Genomic DNA, 20,933 nt, shown 5'->3' on the forward strand with positions numbered 1-20,933 from the left:
TCCTCAATTTTATGCGTTTGATGAACATCAAAACATTTACTAATTTAACACACTATGAATAGGGTCAATTTTTTTTATTTAGTCAAACACAAACTATTATCCAGATTAATTAATATTAATTGACTATTCATTAAATGTTTCTTTTTCTTTTATTGGTTAAGTGTCACAAAATGGGTCAAGATTGTAAATTAACTATTTGGGCTTGTGATAATAACTTCTTCATTATTTGGTACATTGTTCAAAATCTTATCTTTAGCTGCTTCAAACTACAAATATTTTAGATTTTTAGTAGTCTGATTGTTTCTATCATTATTTGCATGTGACAACACCATATGAAAATTTTGAAATAGAAAAACGGCGCTGTTTAATTTGGGCTTTACTAAATCCTAAATTTAAGTCCAATTTATATAATTTGACAGGCTCAATAACGTCTCAATCTGTCACTTCACCTTTTAGGTTTTACGGAAAAACTGAGATAAAATTCAAAATTCACTGCAATTTAATCTTGAGTCATTACTTCAACAATCGCTCAGAAAACTTAGTACGGTTCAAGTTCGAGTTGTCTGCAGGGTGCTTTGAACTGTATTAGTGTATTCGGAGGTGGCGAAGAGGTTCGAACTTTGGACAGGGGATTTCCAGCTCAGGATCTTGACGATGACGAGGAATGGGCCGGGTGTTGCTGGTAACTGATTCGGATCTGGTCGAATGTGTGGAGCCGGAGTTGCTTCACACTCGTACGGTGAAGTTTTGTGTAAGTCGGATTGAGGAAGTGAGCTACAAAAAATAGTTTCTCGACAGACAGGGAGGGGGCTATTCATGTCTACATGTTAGTACAAGTATTTGAATATCTTCACAGTTCCCTTAATGTAATACTCCAACTCATTCAGAAGTAGCTGTGTGTGACAGAGAGGGAGGGAAGACTTGCTGTGTTTGAGTTTGAGATTATCCAACATCTATAATCTATACTCCATAATATATATCCACGTTTTCACAACTCATTCAGAAGAGAATTGAAAAACAAGGAAATTAAAAGAAAACAAATGAAAACCATGAATCCATCACCAAATATAAGTGACAATAATCTAATAGTCAGACATAACTACAAAACATAGGATCTTGTTCGATAAAACACAACAACAAAATCAATCCAAACTGTCATGCAATAACACCAGGGATAAAATGAGTACAGCCGTCAAACTTTCTTGGTATGCAAATTCCACACTGCTCTTTAAACAATCCTCTGCTTCACCTTCTTCAGCCAAACCTGTAGGGAAATTTTAATTTGCTATTTACAGTGTGAAGAAGTAGAGGAAAACATATGAAAAAACAAGACTAGAATTGGAGATGATGTCTCAAACTAATGGTAATCATATAACTATATCAATCAAAGAATATGGAATTAATTGTTGGTGAAGCTGAATCTTACCAGTGTGAATTTGAAGAAATGTTTGATGCATAATGATTCCTTCTTCACCTCCTCGCTCTTTGGAAGCACCTCAAACTCAAACACAAATCCTTTCCCCTTTTACTTTCTTCTTCTTTAGCTTCAGCTTCTTCATCTTTAGCTTCAACTTCAGCTTCTTCTTCAACGGAAACAATGTGTATTATAAATAAAATCTCGTTGAGAGGAAAAGTACGTAGCTTTCAATTAACCATTTTGCGATAATTGTGTGCAGCTTAGTCTAGCAAGTTGATCTGCTTAAAAAAAGATTAGCTCCAAACTAGTTGATATTGCAATTAAATCGACTTTAACTTTAATTTGAATTCTAACATTTTTTTAGCCTTTCCAATCACAGCACAAAAAATCCACATTTTTATTTCCTCATAATCACAATCCTAAAGATCATTGCCAGCCAAATGAGTCATAATTAAATAATATTTGGACCAAGCATTTGCATCCAAAATTCTTATCCTAAAGTAGCATCCACCACAAATCACAAAAGAGCATCAGACCATATTTTTATCACATTAATAGTATAATAAATAACATGATATTATTATTATTATTATAAATTTGAGTTAAAAGGTGAATTATATATCATCCATCAATTAAAATAAAAGAAAATACACCTTTAATATAAAAAGAATAGTAAATAGGCACCTGCAGGGTTACCCGAATCCAGCAATGTACGTAGTTCTGGCAACGGTATATCTGTAAAATACAACGGATGATACTAATGAGATGCAATTGCAAAAAAGAAGGCAGTTAAATCGAAAATTGAAAGGATGGGTATAAATCTAAAATAATTACTGTACTAGATAAAATTGGATATTTACTATCATCTAAATCTAAACAACACAAAGGGAGTAAGTGAATTTCTGAAAATTAGAATTTTGACAGATGTAGTCTCACATATACTGTAATATTGTTTCTATAAAAAAAAACAAGAATTCAAAGATAATTCATACTCACTTATTTCTTCTCCGTTAATCTCGATATACAAACCGTTGTCATCTGTGCGACGCCTTGCATTCATACTCTTTAACCATTGAGGTAAGCTTTCCGTTCCAATAGTCTCCAAGTTCAAGTAAATAAGAGCAGTGAGATGTTGAAGTGATTCTACCAGATTTACCCAAGTACTACCTCTGATCCCCTTCACTGTTAAATGTGTAAGTGAGTGGGAGCTGCTTCTGCATGCTTGCAATAAGGCATCAACACTCTCAATTGATCCCCCCATACTTGCATCTAATACCAACCCTTCTAAGCTATTAAAAGAAGGTAGGATATCAACTAAACAAGTGGGCATGAATTGAGGAGCACACCAAATTATCAAATGTTTTAGATGGGGCGATTTTCGGAGGCACTCAATTATTTCAGGTAGATTCTTTAGGCTACTTATATTCACCAAAAACAGAGTCTTGAGCAGGGATCCTATCATTTGACATGGAATATACAGCAAAGCATTGCATCCCCTAATCTTCAAGCTTTCGAGGCACTCCTTTATAATCAACTCCTTCAGATCTGGACACACATATATATCTAACTCCTTCAAATTTGGACACTCCTTTGTAATCAACTCCTTCAAATTTTGACACTCCTTTATATTCAACTCCTTCAGATTTGGACACCCTTTTATAATCAACTCCTTCAAATTTTGACACTTCTCTATATTCAACTCCTTCAAATTCGGACACTCCTTTATAATCAACTCCTTCAAATTTGAACACTTCTTTATATTCAACTCCATCAAACTGAGGCGGTCAATTATTCCAGGTAGATTCTCTAGGCTACTCATACTGTCCAACACCAGATTCTCGAGCGAGGATCCTATCATTTCACGTGGAAATCCTTTCAATTTGGGGCACTTCTTTATATCCAAGCGTTGGAGCTGAGGAAATACCTTGACGTCACTTGATTCTACTTCTGCCCACTCTGTTAGCTCATCCATTGACGCCAATTCGAGTATTTTGAGAGCTGGAAAAACAATACGTGTCTCCCCTTTCTCTAATCCATAGAATGAAGAACTTATTGACTTCAAATTAGCCCATTCTTCCAAACAAAGCGTCACGAGATTTGGCAACTGCCCAAACATTGGGATTTCTTCACATTTATAGCATTTTACGAGATATATCTCAGTCAAATTGTTAAGTGGTACACAAGAGATTTCACCCACTTTTTCAACTTCCATCTTTCGAGTCCATGATGGAAATCGTTTTCCCTTGTATCCTTCAATCCTTAACTTCTTCAAATTTGTGTGAGGTTGAAGCCCTTCCAACACATTCTCATCATTTGTAATTTCACCTTCTCTATCTTCATCCCACGCCAAACATAACTCCAATAATTTTGACTTGGCAGATAGTCTTGCTTTCTCAGCCTCTTCCTTGTTATCCACCCTTTCAAGGTTGGAAATTTCCAGCTCTCCTCTAAGACCATTCAAACTTCCCAGCTCTTCGATTTTCCATCCATCTTTGTCACCAACTTTAAAATACTCCAGTGTTTGGAGAGAAGTTAATCTCCCAATCTCAGCAGGCAACTCTACACCATATCTAATATAAAGATGCATTAAATTAGTCAAGTACTTCAAAGTACTTGGAAGTTTCTCTAAATAACGATTCTCTGCTCTCAATGTTTGCAAGTGAACCAGTTTACCAATCCAATCCGGAAGATACTCAATACTTGATCTGTTAATATCAAGAACTCTCAAATGTATCAACTTCATGATTGAACTTGGCAACTCCTTAACTGTACCACTTCCCAAAGTTAAAACACGAACACTTTGAAAGTCTAAGAACATGATGCTATGATCCATGGACAAAAGAGTGCGCAAATATTTTGCATTTTGTTTTAGGACATCAATTGAATTTTCTTCGAAAAACATGTATCGAACTGGGGATATGCCATCTGCATTATGAGAACCGGCTAAAACAGAAGATGCAAGATCATGCACAAGATCGTGCATCACACAACATTCCTCAGATTCATAATCATCTCTTTCTGCAATTTGTAATAATGAGTTGTGTATAAGAACATTGATAAATTTGTCTCCCACATATTCCATGCCATTGCTTTCATCAGCTACAAGAAATCCTTCTGCCATCCAATACTCAATCAATGTTTGCTTTCCGATTCTATGACCTTTAGAAAAAAGTGAACAATATGCAAAACACTTCTTGAGTGATGGTAGAGACAAATTATCAAAGCTCAACTTCAATATCTTTATGATATGATCTCCTTCATCTTGTGAAAGCCAATTATCTTTGATTGAGCACCATTCTTCCTCAGATTTATTGTGCAGTAATCCACCAACTACGTTGGCAGCTAACGGCAAACCTTGGCATTTTTTTGCAATCTCTGTCCCAATGGCCTCAAATTGTGAAGGAACATCCTCTTTTCCAAATGTTTTTACTTTGATAATTGACCAACAATCATCCTCGGGTAATCCTTCCAATTGATATGTAGGAATTGCATTCACGGTGGTAGCCGCCTTCATACTTCTGGTGGTAACAACAATGACATTTCCTTTAATAGAACTAACGCCCGACAAGGAATTGATAAAACCATCCCATGTGGGACGATCTTCATTCCAAACATCATCAAGAATAAGAAGATAAGACTTACTGTTCAAAGCTTCTTGAATCTTTTTGAGAATGTCTTGCCTACTCTTAACTTCAATTTGATCAGAAGAAGTCAACTCTTTGAAAATTTTGTTGAGAAGAACAATTGGATCAAAAATTTGAGAAACATGCACCCAAATATGTGATCCAAACAGATTCTTTTGTTTTAGAAGATGAAAGACTTTCCTAGTCAAAGTAGTCTTCCCCAATCCTCCCATTCCCACAATGGCAAGGACAGAAACACGTTCATCAGTTGCGATAAAATCGGTAAGCTTTTCAACTATTTCCGACGCCACCTTATCTCTTCCAATAAAAATTGGATCAAGAGTGAATGAGTCAGTTTCACGAGACACATCAGGCAAAGTTGGCACATTGGTAACAAGCATCTCTTGGAGGCAAAGATCGGTAGCCTGTTTGTTAATGACCTCCAAATCCTCATTGATTTCTTTGATTTTAACAGCCATACTTTGGGAATGTGAATAATCAGCTAATGGTGAGAAGAATGAGAGTACCTTTTGTTTCATGGGTTTGTTGGGCTTGATTTGTTTGATGAGGTGATGATATTTGAGTTCATCCAAAACGTTGTCAGCATCGAAGGCCACGTTTTCAAGCCTCTTGAGCCAGCTTTTGACAGCCTCGTCAGTAATAGTACGCTTCCCAGCATCGTCCAAGTATTTCAGGATCGTTTCCATACTCTCACCAAACTTTTTTGCTTCTTTTTTGAGACCTTGAACGAGTCGATACTCATTCTTACAGTGGTCGATGATGTTTTGAACAACAACTTGAAGGACGGCGGCGGCAGCTTCTCCCTCCATTCTTTCAGCTGATGATAACTTTTTCAGAGAGAAAGGTTAGGGGTTTGGAAATGCAGATGAATTATTGGTGCAGTGAGCGAAGAGAAAGTGAGATCTAGGAAGAGATAAGATGAGTTCACAGCCTTTCATTCTGCAAATGCTTTTCTTTTTCACTTTCTTCTGTTTCAGTTGCTGCCGACAACTTCTTTATGTTTTTTATTTTTTTTTTGTCGTTTGACAGCCAAATGAGATATGAAAATATCTATTCCGCTTTTTGTTTCAATAAAAATTTGATCAAACTCGTTGAACAATGTTTATTTACTAATGGAGGGAAGTGTGACTTTAAACTATTCCCTCCAAATTAAAAAAATAAAAACATTTCAAATGGTACAAGTTTTAATGAATAATTAATAAAATAAGAGAGATGGAAAAAAACTAGGTAAAGAATGAGTGATGAATGAGAAAAAGTTTTAAAAGTAGAGTTAGTGGATTGTAAGGTTCATATCCTAAAATAGAAAGATTTTAAAGTTTTTATTTTTAAGGAAAGGCCCAAAATAAAATAGTTATTATTTTTAAAAATCGGAGGGAGTATATCACTCGTGTATCAGATTCATAATAATATGGTGAGTAGGGATGTCAATTCAATCCGAAATTCGTGGGCCGGCCCGAACAACCCGGTAATATGAGCGGGTTAGGGCTGTAATTTTATTACCTGAATACAAAACGGGCTAAACGGGTTGGCGGGTTAAACGGGTTGGCCCGAATGGGTTGCGGGTCGGCCCGTGGGTTGTGAGTTTTAATTATAAAATGTTAAGTTTTAGGGATGTTTTATATTTTTAATCCTCAATCTTCATTTTACACAATCATTAATCTTATGCAATCTTCATTCTACACAATCATTAGTCTTATTCAATCTCCATTCTACACTTTTTCACTCGATCCCATAATATCAGTTTTCAAGTTCCATCTCAGCTCATTATTGCACCGTCCCATCATCTGCTACTAGTGTCTTACCACCAGCAAAGCCAATCAAGACAAAATTAAGAACTAACCCATCAAAATCTTAAATATATTTATCATTTTAATAATGATTAATGTAAGATATGATTTTTAATTTTCATAAAGAATTAGTTACGAACGATGCCATAATAATGACACGAACACAAGCTTTAATTTATATTGTAGTTGATCGAGATGAAAGACTTCTTTTCAAGTATTATTGAAAAAAATATTAAAATTTGAAGATTTTATAGGATTCTAAACTAAAAAGAAAAAAGTATCTAAAATTTAAAATTATTTTATAGAAGAAAATTTTGATACAAGAGATTATTTTCGAAAGCTTTTAGGCCCGAATAACCCGACGGGTTAGGGTTAGGGTTGAAAATTTATGACCCGAAAAATCCATAACCCGAATAGCCCGGCGACCCGAATGGGCTGGCCTGAACCCGAACGGGTTAGCCCAATTGACATCCCTAGGTGAGTTGAATCAAAATAAAAGATAAATGTAAGTGGAGTACTTATATTAGTTAATCAGTGATACCTAAACTAACCACTCTTTAACTCTTAAACATGTTTGTCATGAAAAAAAATGGACTTGGTATATGAAACTTTTTAATATTATTTATTTATTTATTTTTTTAAAAAATGTTAAATTTCATTATTTTAGTAGTATAATATATGTATTTAGTTGTCTTGCTTCTTCTTTTTTTTGAATTGCTTATAAAATCATGAAAAATAATCATTTAGAGTTCATTTGCTTCTTTCAAAATTTTTACTACAAATCATAAAAGTTTAAGAAAATTCTTATTGAGTTTAAATAAGTTTTATATAAAAAATACAAAATCTGAATTTTGATTAATGAATGCTAATAACATAAATTAAATTATTAAATTTAGTGGCCGAGTTAAATTGTGAATTATATGGGCTGGGCCTAACTTTTGTATTCTTTTGGGCCTCAGGTCATGTTAATAAACTTGATGGCCTGGTTCCGGTGAGTGGGCCTCATTATTGTAATGAGTTTCTTATTAAAGCTATTTATAAACTTGTATTGATTTAATACTTCCTCCCCATCATTCTCTCTCCAATTAACTATATTAACCAACAACTCCTAAAATCTCAGGCCGACTAAGAAATGTGTCATCTTAGCCAGGACGGAGAGAGTACTTGTTGACATTTGCATTCAACGAGGTCTCCCTCGTTGAAGACACGAATGTCCTCACAGCCTGTTTCGACACCCTTAGGGAGGCTTTAGACGCCCCATCTTGTGAATTAACTGAAAAACATCATGAGTGAGTGTTTTGGTTAGAATGTCTGCCAATATGAATCAAACATGATACAGCTATACAAGAGTGGAAAAGATTTGAATACAGTTATAGAAGAGTTGGTCATGTGTCAAAGAAGCCAGGAGATTACAAATTGAAAGTTGTATTAGAATTTGGAAGGTCCGAGTATGATGGTGACTAGCATTGCAGCACCTAAAGCATCAACACCCACTCTTGCCAACTCCCAACCAACACTTTGTTCCTCATCCATCCTGCGTTCCAACCAAATGAGCAGATCAACAATAGTTTGATACTTCAATAACATGACATTCGAGTTCTAACTTAGGTCACTGAACAACGATAATTTAAAACTTCAGTTATAATTATGAATTATCATTAACATCATATGCATATAAAGTAGATCTCTGTATTATAATATTTGGTTCCCAAACGAGTAGGCGCACAAGCACAAATACACCCAAACACAAGCAACGCCATCTCAAGCACCCAAAAATTTTCAGCCACATAATAAAATTTAGACACACATACAGAGAGAGGAGCAAATATTAACTGAAAAACATTGGGAAACTAACAATGAATAAATTGAATAAAACAGGCAGCCAACTTTGTACATGACAGCTCGATAATAGGGAAACTGCACATTGTCAAATCGAAGATTAATAGAAAATATCAATATATAAAAGGCATATTGATAAATACCAGTGTGTGTTTATGTGTCTTTACTTACATTGGAAATGGCTACAGTCTCCAGATATGCTACGAAATATGAAAGAATTAAAATCCATGAAGCACGTAATGTAAACAAAACAGATAAGGAATAACTGAGCAAAAGACAAAAGTAAAAACGATACCATTAAAAAGGAAAGGAAAAAGAAAAATGAGAAGAAAGAAAGAAGAAAGCTATTACTATACATGATAACAGCTCAACATATACACCAAGGCAGCTCCCATCACAAATCTAAACTCTTCTTCACAGAGAATATGGCTAACATCAAAACAGTATGGAACCAAACACAAAAATTGAAAGAATCGAAACAAAGACATCTGCCCCAACTCCGCGCCATCCTGTGTTCAACAATGTAATAATTCAAATCTTCAAAAAACGGAACAAAAAGAAAAAACATGAAACGATTCGTGCAGAGAAATACTCACCAGGATTACCCAAATTCTTCGATGTAGGTAGTGAGGGAAATGACATCTCTGTATAACAGAACAGATCTTATTAGAGAATGTTCGTAAATGGAAAGATTGATCCAATGGCTGCTCAAAATTGATAACCAGGAGCGCAAAGGGACAATGATAGATATATAATAATAGTATTGATCAAAACAGAGCATAGAAGGAGTGTCTATGAGTACCTTCTTGTCCATGAAGAGAAAAACATGATGGACTCGGTGCAGAAACATTGCGGCATTTCTTGCCAGAGGTGACTCCACAGCTATGCAGCGCCAATTGCTCCGACCTGATCTGTTCGGCACACCCCAAATCAAAATCATGAGTCCATCACTACATATAAGTTCAAGACCAAAATCAATCTAAACTACTTATATACCATATATTTTACAATTTTCATGCAATAACACCACGGATAAAATGAGTACAAGTGTCAAATCGACAACAAGTGTCTGTTTCATCTGTTTTGCCACCATTTTGCGGTATAAGAAATATGTACACACCACACAAACGACATGCCAAACCTGTTTTGAAATTTTAATTTGCAATTTGCAACACAAACACCTGTTTTGAAACATGCATCCATCACTAAATATAAGTAAAGCGACAGTAGTCTAATAGTCAGACAAAAGACCAAGACATAACTACAAAAAATATAGGAGCTTGTTCCATAAAATACAACAACAATAAAATCAATCCACCAAACGTCTTAAATACCTTACATTTTACAATTTTCATTCAATAATTATGGATAAAGTGAGCACAGCCATCAAACTCTCTAGCTATGCAAATAAAACAAGTCTCTGCTTCATCAATAAAACAAGTGAAAAGTGACAGTCTTGCAATATGTTGTCGACTCTCGCATTAATGCTCACTTCTGACCGTAGCTTGCTAACACTTACACTCCATCAAAAGATATTCAAAATAGGTTAGTACTTCAAAAACAAATACAGTCATCAAGTTTTTGATATGCAGGGTTCATTTCAATGATAATGTGATGAACTGCGTTGTTTCGTTTCTTGTCTAAATGGAGAAGAAACGAAATACGAGTGAGAAAAACATTAGCTTAAATGTTCTTCAGACTTCTCCGGAAGCCTTAAAGATGCTGTAAGTAGCCTTGGTGGTGAGTGATTATTTTTTCTTTTTGACGTATAGATTGATATATAATCGAAACATGTACAGAAATTGTCGAATACTGGTTCCATATTTGTGAGAACGCAGAGTTGTAGTTTGTCCTACAACTCTGAAAAGGATATGCAGGCAACATGGAATTGCTCGATGGCCTTTCCGCAAAATAAAAAAGGTCGATCGGTCTTGGAAGAAGATACGAGGCATGCTTGAATCTGTTCAGTGAATAGATCTCGACCGTGGTTGAAATCTTTTGCTGAGCGGTCTAACTAGTTTGTCCGCACAATCAGATGCCGTTGTTGAAACCGCAGCAGCCTGTGTAGTCATTGATGTGGAAAGGGAAGAAGAATGTCTTCTAGATATGGAAGATGTATAGAACCGTGGTGTTTGCGATGGATCCAAGTCGGCTGCATTAGACATGAGTCCGTCATGGCCTGCTAGTTTGAACACGATGCCTTGGATGACTCCATCAATGGATCCACACGATCCGTTCCTTCCCCAAGCTCGGAACAGTGGCTGGAAAGCATGCTCCGGTGATGAGATTGACAAGAAGCAGGAATCGCCGGACGTGACTGACTTGCCATACATCTCTGAATCTGTACCAATGATGAACGTCAGTTCATCAAAGCTCTGGTAGTCTTGATGAAACTACAAATGTGAGGAGAGATTCTGCAATAATCACAGTGAAAGCTACTGACGGAGAAAACACGGTGAGGTTCAAGTTTGAGGCGTCGGCAGGGTGCTTTGTACTGTACTCAGAGGTGGTGAAGAGGTTCGAACTTGGGACAGGGGAGTTCCAGCTCAGGTATCTTGACGACGACGAGGAATGGGTGTTGCTGGTAACTGATTCGGATCTGGTTGAATGTGTCGAGGTGTTGGAGTTGCTTCACACTCGTACGGCGAAGTTTCGTGTTAGTCGAGTCAAGGAAGTGAGGTGCAAAAAATAGTTTCTCTAAGAGAGTGAGCTATTCATGTCTATATGTTACTTTTACTTCAATATATGTGAATATCTTGACAGTTCCCTTAATATAATATGATTATAAAATCTCTGCTCTAACACAAATATCTGCTTCACCTTCTTCAGCCAAAGCTGTTGGGAAATTTTAATATTTGTTGGGAAATTTTAACATTGTGTATTATAAAAAGATTAGCTCCAAACTAGTTATGCAATTAACTCGAAACATTACAAGTTCATATTTGTTTGACTTTAACTTAAATTTTCATTCTTACATTTTTTTGGCCTTTCCAAAAAATCTGCATATTTATTTCTTCATAATCACAATCCTAAAGATCATTGCCAGCCAAAATGAGTCATAGATGATATTTGGACCAAGAATTTACATTCAAAATTATTATCTAAAAGTAGCATCTACCTTAAACCATAGAGAATAGAGCCAGAATAAAATATCACTTATAAAACACAGGACACCATCTTCTATTCCAAAATGAAGTTTCACTTTCATATACTATTTCAATTTTCAACTATAAAGGATGATGACAAGATCGTTTTTCAAATTCCTATAGTTGAAATACACGTGACACAATTTAATAGTCAGATTCAAGACAAAGGCATGAATACAAAACAGGGGGGGTTTTGTTTGATACCAAAATACAAGAGACAATCAATCCAAACTTGTTAAATACCTTAACGTTTTTCAGTTTTCATGCAATAATATGTGTAAAATGAGTACAATTGTCAAACTTTCTTACTATACGAATTTTGGTGTTGCTTTTGCTCCAAGAAAATTCTCCACAATTCCTCCCTGCGCACTGCATCATCTCTTTCTGCAACCACTCCTGCCTCATCACACCATTTTATTGTCAAATGTTTTCAATCGTGAAAAATATTAGTATCACACTAAAATAACGAGATAAAATCGAAATAGAAACACCACAAGTTTTATAAACATGCAACGGTTTCTAAAAACAAAACAAACAAGAAAATTATTGATACTCACGTTGTCCATCAATGCCGATGAAGGCGATATGGGAAATCTCTGGCCATTGGGAAATGTGAAAACATACTCCTGGGCACTCTGAAATACTAAGGTATCTTAGCTTAGCGATGCACTGTATCACATCTATGGGTAGACGCCTTAACTTCTTGCAATTACTTATATTCAACTCAATTAGGGATGACAAGTTTCCCAACCAATCAGGTAACTCTTCCATTCCAAAATTCGACAACTTTAATATTTGCAGAGATTCCGGCAGACTTTCCCAAACTTCCCTCCCCTTCAAGTTTAAATACTTGATTTGTAAGCTGCATCCTTGCAATATGCCATCAACAATCTCCATTGATCCAATCATACTAACATCTATGTTTAGGATACAATTACGACTATAACCAACTGCCGAAAATTGAGGAACACCAAGAATTCTCAACCATGTTAGACGGGCCAATTTCGGCAGACAGTCAATTATCTCAGCTACATTCTTTAGGCTACTTAAATTCTCCAACACTAGTTTCTCGAGCGAGGATCCTAGCAGTTCACATGGCAGATGCAGCAAAGCATTGCAGTCCTCAATCTCCAACTCTTTAAGACATGTGAGGCTTCCTTCTGAGTGTTGTACGCCAACATGTTCCAAATTTGGACACTCCCTTATAATCAACTTCTCCAAAGATTTGATGGTGCATAGACCATCTGGTAGTCCTCTCAAATTGCGGCATTCCTTTATCTCCAATACCGACAGATTGGGATTGCTACTGAATAAACAATCTGGGAGGAATCCCTGATCATCTATTCTTCTTACAAAAAGCTGTGTTAGCAAAGTCAACTCAGTTTCAAATATGTTTGCTATAGGCATGTAGCTCCCAATGTCTACAATATCCAACGTTTTTAGAGGCGAGCAGAAAAGAGCTGGAAAATTCGTCAATTGCTTGCAACGTTTGATCACCAAGTATTGGAGGTGAGGGAATAGCTTGACACCACTTACACCCACTGATTCTGTGTGTACCCACTCTGTCAGCTTAGGCATGTCATACATTTCGAGGCTTTCAAGAGCTGGAAAAACAATACATTCGGATTCATGGGCAGAAGAATTTATGAACTTCACACAACTCAATTCATACAAATAAAGAGACTTGAGATTTGGCAACTGCCCAAACACTGGGATTTCATCACATTCTGAGCACCATGTGAGCCTTATGTCAATCAAATTGTCAAGCTGTACCCAAGAGTCTTGATGCACATTTTCAACGGGACTCCATGATGGAAATCTAATTCCCTTGAATCCTTCAATCTCTAACTTCATCAAATTTGAGTGAGGTTGAAGGCCTTCCAACACATCCTCATCGTTTGTAGTTTCACCTTCTCTATCCAGAGCCCACTTCAAGTTCAACTCCAATAACTTTGACTTTTTATGCAGATTTGCTTTCTCAGCCTCTTCCTTGTTACCAACCTTTTCCAGATCAAAAATTTCCAATTTTCCTTTGAGATTGTTCAAACTTCCAAGTTCTTCAATTTTATGGCCACTCTTGTCACCCACCCTAAAGTATCCTAGGGTTTGGAGACAAGTTAGCTTCCCAATCTCAGTAGGCAACTCTACATATCTGGGAACATAAAGATGCCTTAAGTTAATCAAGTACTTCAATGTACTTGGAAGTTGAAGTTCCTCTACTTCTGCTCTCAATGTTTGCAAATGTATGAGTTCACTAATCCAATCCGGAAGCCGTGCAATGTGTGATTTCTTAATATTAAGAATTCTCAAATGTATCAGCTTCATGATTGAACTTGGCAACTCATTGCCTCCACAAATTCTAAAAGATAAAACACGAACACTTTTGAACTCAGAGAACATGTTACCACAAATGCTATCCATGGACAATAATGTTCGCAAATATCTTGCATTTTTTTTCAAAACATCCTTAGACTTGTCTTCAAGGAACATGTATCGAACTGGGAAGATGTCGGATGCATTATGAGAACCACATCACATATTCCACCCAATCATCACATCTTCTTGTAATTTGCAGTAAAGAGTTGTCTAGAAGTATATTGAAATAGTTTTCTCCCACAAATTCCAAGTCGTTATTTCCATCAGCTTCGAGAAATCCTTCTGCCATCCAACACTCAATCAGTTCCTGCTTTTTAAATCGGCAACCTTTGGGAAAAATAGAACAATATGCAAAACACTTCTTGAGTGATGGTACAGACAATTCATCATAACTCAACCTCAATATATTTGTGATATGAGCTCCTTCATTGCGTGCAAGCCATTTCTCTTCGGTTGAGATCCATTTTTCTTTAGATTTACTGCGCAATACTCCACCAACTACATTGGCAGCTAATGGCAAACCTTTACATCTTCTTGCAATTTTTCTCCCAATAGCCTCAAATTCCAACGGAAAATCTTTTTTTCCAAAGCTTTTTCCTTTGATAATTGACAAACAGTCTTCCTCAGATAACTCTTTCAACTTGTATGGACAATGTGGACTCACAATTGAAGCGACCTCCATAATTCTAGTGGTAACAACAATAACATTTCCCTTAATAGAACTAACCCCCAACAATGACTGGATAAAACCATCCCATGCGGGACGATCTTGATTCCAAACATCATCAAGAATGAGAAGATAAGTTTTTTCTTTCAATTCTTCTCCCAGCCTTTTCATAATATCTTGCTTACTCATCTCAGCATCAACTTTATGAGGAGCCAACTCTGTGAGGATTTTCTTTAGAAGAGCCATTGGATCAAAAATTTGAGAAACATGCACCCAAACATGTGATCCAAAGAGATTCTTTTCTTTTAGAAGATGAAAGACTTTCCTAGTCAAAGTAGTCTTCCCAATCCCCCCATTCCCACAATAGCATGAATAGAAACACGTTCATCAGTTGTGACACTAGTCGTAAGAATCTCAACTACTTTCGACACCTCCTCATCTCTTCCAATAAAAATTGGATCAAGAGTGAATGAGTCAGTTTCACGAGACACATCAGGCAAAGAGGGCACATTGGTGGCAAGCATCTCTTTGAGGCCAAGATCGGCAGCCTCTTTGTTAATGGACTCCAAATTCTCATTGATTTCTTGGATCCTAAGAGCCATATTTTGGGAGCGTGTTAACGCATGGCGAGGAAAAGCATGAGAGTACCTTTTGTTTCATAGGTTTGGTGGGCTTGCAGAGGAGATGATAGTTGAACTCATCCAAAACGTTGTCAGCATCGAAGGCCACGTTTTCAAGCTTGTTGAGCCAGCTTTTGACAGCCTCACCGGGAATAGTACGCTTCTCGGCATCGTTCAAGAATTTCTGGATCGTGTCCAGGCTCTGACTTAACTTTTTTGCTTCTTTTTCGAGGCCACGAACAAGTGAGAACTCTTTCTTGGCGTGGTCGATCAGGTTTTGAACAACAACTTGAAGGACGGCTGCCATGGCTTCTCCCTCCATTTTTTGAGCTGATAACTGTTTCAGATAGAAGTTTAGAGTTTAGAGTTTAGGAAAGAGATGTATTATTGGGGCAGTGAGAGAAAGAGAGAGATTAGGTAAAGAAATGGATTAGATGTGAAGGATGAAGAGCTCACAGCCTTACATTCTAGATATGCTTTTCCTTTTCATTTTCTTATCCTTCAACTTCTTTTTGTTTAAATTTTACTAGCCAAAGTAGAAACAAGTATATATCTAGTCAAATTTTGTTTCAACGAGAAAATTGATCAAATTCGTTTAACAATGTTTATTTACGAATGAAGTGAAAGTACTTGTATTAGTTAATCAGTGATAGAAAAACTAAACAGAGTCTTTATTTCTTAAACGTTTTTATCATGAGAAAAAAAATTACACTTAAATTTGGAATCTCCGTATTTTCTTGGGTATTTTTCAAAAAAATAAATGTTTTGCACCAAATTAGTCATATGTTTAGGAACAAAATTAATTTTTACTCTACATAAATATAGTAAATATAATATAATATTTCAACATATATCGATTTTTCAGTATGCACCAAGGATTCAGTATGCTGAATCTACTCTATATATCGAATATTGCGGCATAGAAAAATAAATACTGTTACCGTACCGAAAATTGCGGTATAGTGAAAAACATTTCCGTACGGTAAGCACAATATTGATACTACCGAAAATTGCGGTATACTAAAAAACTGATATTTTCAGTATTTTTCGGTATGGTAAGCGCAGTATTTTGATATTTCAATATTTAATCTCTACCCCCGGATACAACCATAAAAAGACATAAATATTTATACATAAATAGAGTGAATTGCCTCAAAAATCCCTAATTATTTGGGTTGTGACACGATAGACTCCTAACAAAAGAAAAATTTCAGAAGACCCTAACATTAAATATAATAACAAATAAAGTTTTTTTAGCTACTTTTCGGACGAAAAATGCCCAAATAGCTTGAAGGGCATTTTTGACAATCCCTAAATTCACTGACATATGAATTCTGTCACATTTCTGTCAGTAACTTCTTATGTGATTTTCAAATAAGTTCTAGTACTTCATATGTGATTAAAGTTTTGTCAATATTTGTACGGAAACAAAAATCCTATATTCCTCTATTTATAGTTAGTGGTAACAATACTAGTTATATTATATAGGAGAAATAACAAAAAATATGAAAAAATGAAGTTATTTTTGCAATAAAATCTGAATATATAATACACAGAATAAAATATATTTCACATTTATTAAATGATACAGTAATTATTTTCTTAAAATCACTGACATTTAAAATATTATTTCATTGTATATCATCGAACTAATTTGTTACTCTAAGCCTAACTTTAAGACGATTTTTATGATTAATATTTTATTAAGAATTATAATTTATGTCAAACTAAAATTTTTAACATCATATGAACATTCAATTTTTAGATATAAATTTGCATATTTTCTTGCCATTCATGATAAAACTGGAACATGAGTAATATTTTAAAAATATTCAAGCATGTGATATTAGCTATTTAATCCTTGAGTTTTTTTTTTTATTAATAATAGTATTTGAAATAAATACAATGTAAATTTATTAATTAATATTGCAAAATTTAGGACATTTTCATAATAGATCCATATATCAAGGTAAAAAAACAAATAAAAATTAGGGGAAATAGAAACACGAAAAAAATACCAGAAAATGAGTTTTATAAGGAAGAAAGGGTCTCATTTAATTATTTTCATACTAATTAATGCAGATAATGATAAATCTGTGTATATAAAAAAATTGGAAAGTGTAAATAATGACAAAATTTTAATTATATATGAAGTACCGGAATTTATTAAAAAATTACATAAGAAGTTGCTTACAGAAATGGGGCAGATATCACATGTCAGCAGTATAATGGAGTGACAGAAATTCTCTTTTAGGGCCTGAGGGCATTTTGGTCCGGGAAAATATGATTCGTGATTATATTTATTAGGGTCCTCTGACACTATTCTTTTTTGTTAGGGCTTTGTGGTGTCGCAACCCAAGAAGTTAGAGACTTTTAAGGCAGTTCACTCAAAGAAATACCCCTTCCGTCCCAACACAAGTGAGCAACTTTCCATTTTGGGTTTGTCTTATCAAGTGATTAATTTCCTTTTTTAACAAAAGACAAAACTTTAACGCTCTCTTACTTTGTTCCATATCTCGTACTTTATTTCTCTCTTTCTTACTTTCTTCTCTTTTTATCTATCTTACTTTTTCTTCTCTCATACTTTATTCTCTCCATTTTAACTTCATATCATCTTTTTCTTAAATTTTGTGCTCTAAAGAAATCCATCACTTGTGATGGGACAGAGGGAGTACAATATTATCATGTACTTACTATAATAGAGGATAAAGCTTTATTAGTTATGTTTCAAAATGATTAGTGTTATATTAATCCACACATACCCACTACAATATACTCCCTTCGTCCCTCATTGAGATAGATGAAAAGGTAGAGAGGAAAAATAGAAGGGGGGGGGGGGTGTGTTAGAAAAGGAAATTATTCACTTAGCTTGGAACATCGCGGAAAAAAATATGCATCACTTAAGAGCATCCACCATAGCATCGGACTAGCAATAGCCTAACCAGAAACTCCTCATGTCATATCATCATGCCCTTCCCATAGCCTCTCAATAGGCTAACCAAATAACAGTCTAGCAATAGGCTAGCAATACCCTAACCAATGCCTTAGCCTAACATATAAAATTGATAAATAGTACGATTTAATTCATTTTAATTGTTGATGTTTATCAAATATTATAAAAATGAAATGCAATAAGTTGTAAATACAGAGTATAAATAAAAAAAATTAAAATAAATAAATAAATAAAAATTGGCTAGCGGATCCCTCGCCGCACAATAGGCGGCTAGCGATAGGTTAACCGGTTAGTCCACGCCTGACCACTCGTACGTCGTCCGCTCATACGTCGCGTTAATCTAATGCAATAGTGGACTAACGCCACGCCCGAGCCACTAGCCGGTGGCATGGGCAGCCGTTAGTTCACTATTGTGGATGAATAAGAGAGAGAGGGAGTACAAATTAACCAAACAATTCTACAACTCCTTGGCGCATGCTATTCATTAGTTTGGTTTATAATTAGATTCGTGAACATAACATTAGATTTCTTCTTTTTATTAAATTGATTTAAGTTTCATATTCAATAAAGAAGAAAGATGGAAAGAAAGTTTTCAGAAAAGAGATGAATTAGCATTAAATGAAAACGTGTCAGCAACTTTGTCATTTGAAGTGTGAATCTGAAAACGACGTTGGCTAAACGTTGTGTTTTGAGCACAACAACCCCTGCTATGATTCCTCCACAGTTGGGGATCCGTTCCCCCTTCTTCCTTAACAACCAGAACGTCATTTTTATCTCTTCAGTCACATTCGCAAACTTTATTCCAAGATCCAGTTCAGCCATTTTTACCATTTTAATTCTGACGATTGCCGTTTTATTAACACTCCCCCTCTGTGACATTTTAGGAGTCTCAATTGAGTCCCACACAAGTTTTTACAAATGTAAAGCAAAGTTGATGAAAAGAAATAGTTGAATGTGTGTCTCATTTTAATATACTATTTGTTTTATACTGATACAATGTGAGTGGAATGAGGTGAGCAAAATGTGTGAGTATCATTTATGAAATATTCTAACCGGAACTTCTAATATGGGACGAGCTAAAATGAAAAATCGAGACTCCTAAAATGGGATGAAAGGAGTATTATTTTGCCTTTAACCTTTGTTTTACGAAGAAGTCTGCATCTATCGAGAATGCAATAACCCTTAGCACAAAGTATGGCAAATCAACAGCATAAATCCATTTAAAGTATAACTAAATAAAGAATCACGGACTAGCAAATTTAAAAAGGCCCAAGATCTCTCAGACGAATAGGTAGAAAGAACTATTAGGAGACATACCTTATATATAGTTCTTCTCTATATCCCTTCTTCTTTTCTCTTCTTGGGGATGAATATTGTGAATAGGCAATGGAATTAGTCTTCTCCTTGCACATGATATATACCTAATGACTGATATAATATGTATATATTGAATTAATTACTAATATATTTTGGCATTGGTTACTTAAAACTTTTGAAAGTGCCAAGATTCCCAGCTAGCATTACCACATAATTAAACATAAATTAATCAGTAGGTAACCACTGGCTTACTTGTCCACTATGCCGGCAGTTTTTTATTAGTCAAACCTTGAAATGAACTAGATCTACAGATATTAAAGTTGTAACACTCTGTACATCCAAATTCTTAATTCTTGAAATAATAGTCCTAACATAAATATAATACTCCCTCTCTCTGAAAATTTATCACTTATTTTCATTTTTGTACGTCCCTAAAAATTTGTCACCTTTCACTTTTACCTTTTTTAGTAGTAGCTTTTCACTCACATTTTATTATAAAACTAATATTCTCTTCGTCCCATAGTTGTCACGACCTCAACTCCCTAGCACTAGTGAGCGTAGATATTTCATGACTAAAATAATCTCATCAATCATGAAATAAACATAAGAGCAATAATTCAACTCGAGGTAATAGTTTCAAAGGCGAATGAGTACATAGTCAAAAGAAAATCAGAGTATTAAGACTATTTGCAGCGGAAGAGTCCAAGACAAAATAATATGTATGAAGACACACTATTTTGGGATACCTACTACTTATTAATAGTCATTTCCCAACACATTCGCCTCATCGTTCACGTTCAACCTGCACATTAGAAAAGAAACATGCAGGGCTGAGTACTTGATATACTCAGTGGGAGCATTGCCGAAACATAATTTTTGTAAAAGTTTTGCTAGCCAATTGAGTGAACACGAGGTTTTAACTTAAAAGGCCTGAGTCACTAAAATATCTTTTGTTTGTAAAGTTGATTGCGCAATCACATTACATGTATACCATGAAAACGTATTTGAACAGGGAATGTGGCCACATTCCATGACGATCACTGGACCGACCAACTTAAAAGCTAGCTCACGATCCCCATATATGTACACTAGTCCGAGTAGGGTATGCTGCCCTACTGGGACCCGAATTCGATTAAACATAATTGACATAGCCAAGCAGATATGTAA

At 35.3% G+C, this 20,933-nt stretch overlaps 3 protein-coding genes across 3 annotated transcripts in view; all 3 read right to left on the reverse strand.

Moving 5' to 3' along the window:
• Window positions 1–1,026: 1,026 nt before the first annotated feature.
• LOC125201006 (disease resistance protein RGA2-like) overlaps window positions 1,027–20,933 on the reverse strand; it is a 71,381-nt gene continuing 51,474 nt past the window's right edge. The window contains exons 3-6 of the mRNA XM_089064576.1: window positions 2,414–5,888; window positions 2,102–2,152; window positions 1,427–1,580; window positions 1,027–1,264 (exon numbers count right to left, since the gene is read on the reverse strand). Of these exons, the coding sequence (XP_088920702.1) occupies window positions 1,471–1,580; window positions 2,102–2,152; window positions 2,414–5,870 (3,618 nt within the window). The 5' untranslated portion in view covers window positions 5,871–5,888 and the 3' untranslated portion in view covers window positions 1,027–1,264; window positions 1,427–1,470. The remainder of the gene's footprint in view (window positions 1,265–1,426; window positions 1,581–2,101; window positions 2,153–2,413; window positions 5,889–20,933) is intronic.
• LOC125201008 (putative disease resistance protein RGA1) lies at window positions 9,015–15,861 on the reverse strand. The gene is made up of 5 exons (XM_048098877.2): window positions 12,391–15,861; window positions 12,143–12,229; window positions 9,490–9,598; window positions 9,284–9,331; window positions 9,015–9,196 (listed from the first exon to the last, which is right to left on the reverse strand). The coding sequence occupies exons 1-3, from the start codon at window positions 14,321–14,323 to the stop codon at window positions 9,570–9,572; spliced, it is 2,049 nt and encodes a 682-aa protein (XP_047954834.2). The 5' UTR covers window positions 14,324–15,861; the 3' UTR covers window positions 9,015–9,196; window positions 9,284–9,331; window positions 9,490–9,569.
• LOC148931277 (disease resistance protein RGA2-like) lies at window positions 14,352–15,122 on the reverse strand. The gene has a single exon (XM_089063818.1). The coding sequence runs from the start codon at window positions 15,120–15,122 to the stop codon at window positions 14,352–14,354; it is 771 nt and encodes a 256-aa protein (XP_088919944.1).

Source organism: Salvia hispanica, chromosome 2 (assembly GCF_029641045.1).
Source record: "Salvia hispanica isolate PSC_SH4W2 chromosome 2, Shi_PSC_v1, whole genome shotgun sequence".
NCBI lineage: Eukaryota > Viridiplantae > Streptophyta > Magnoliopsida > Lamiales > Lamiaceae > Salvia > Salvia hispanica.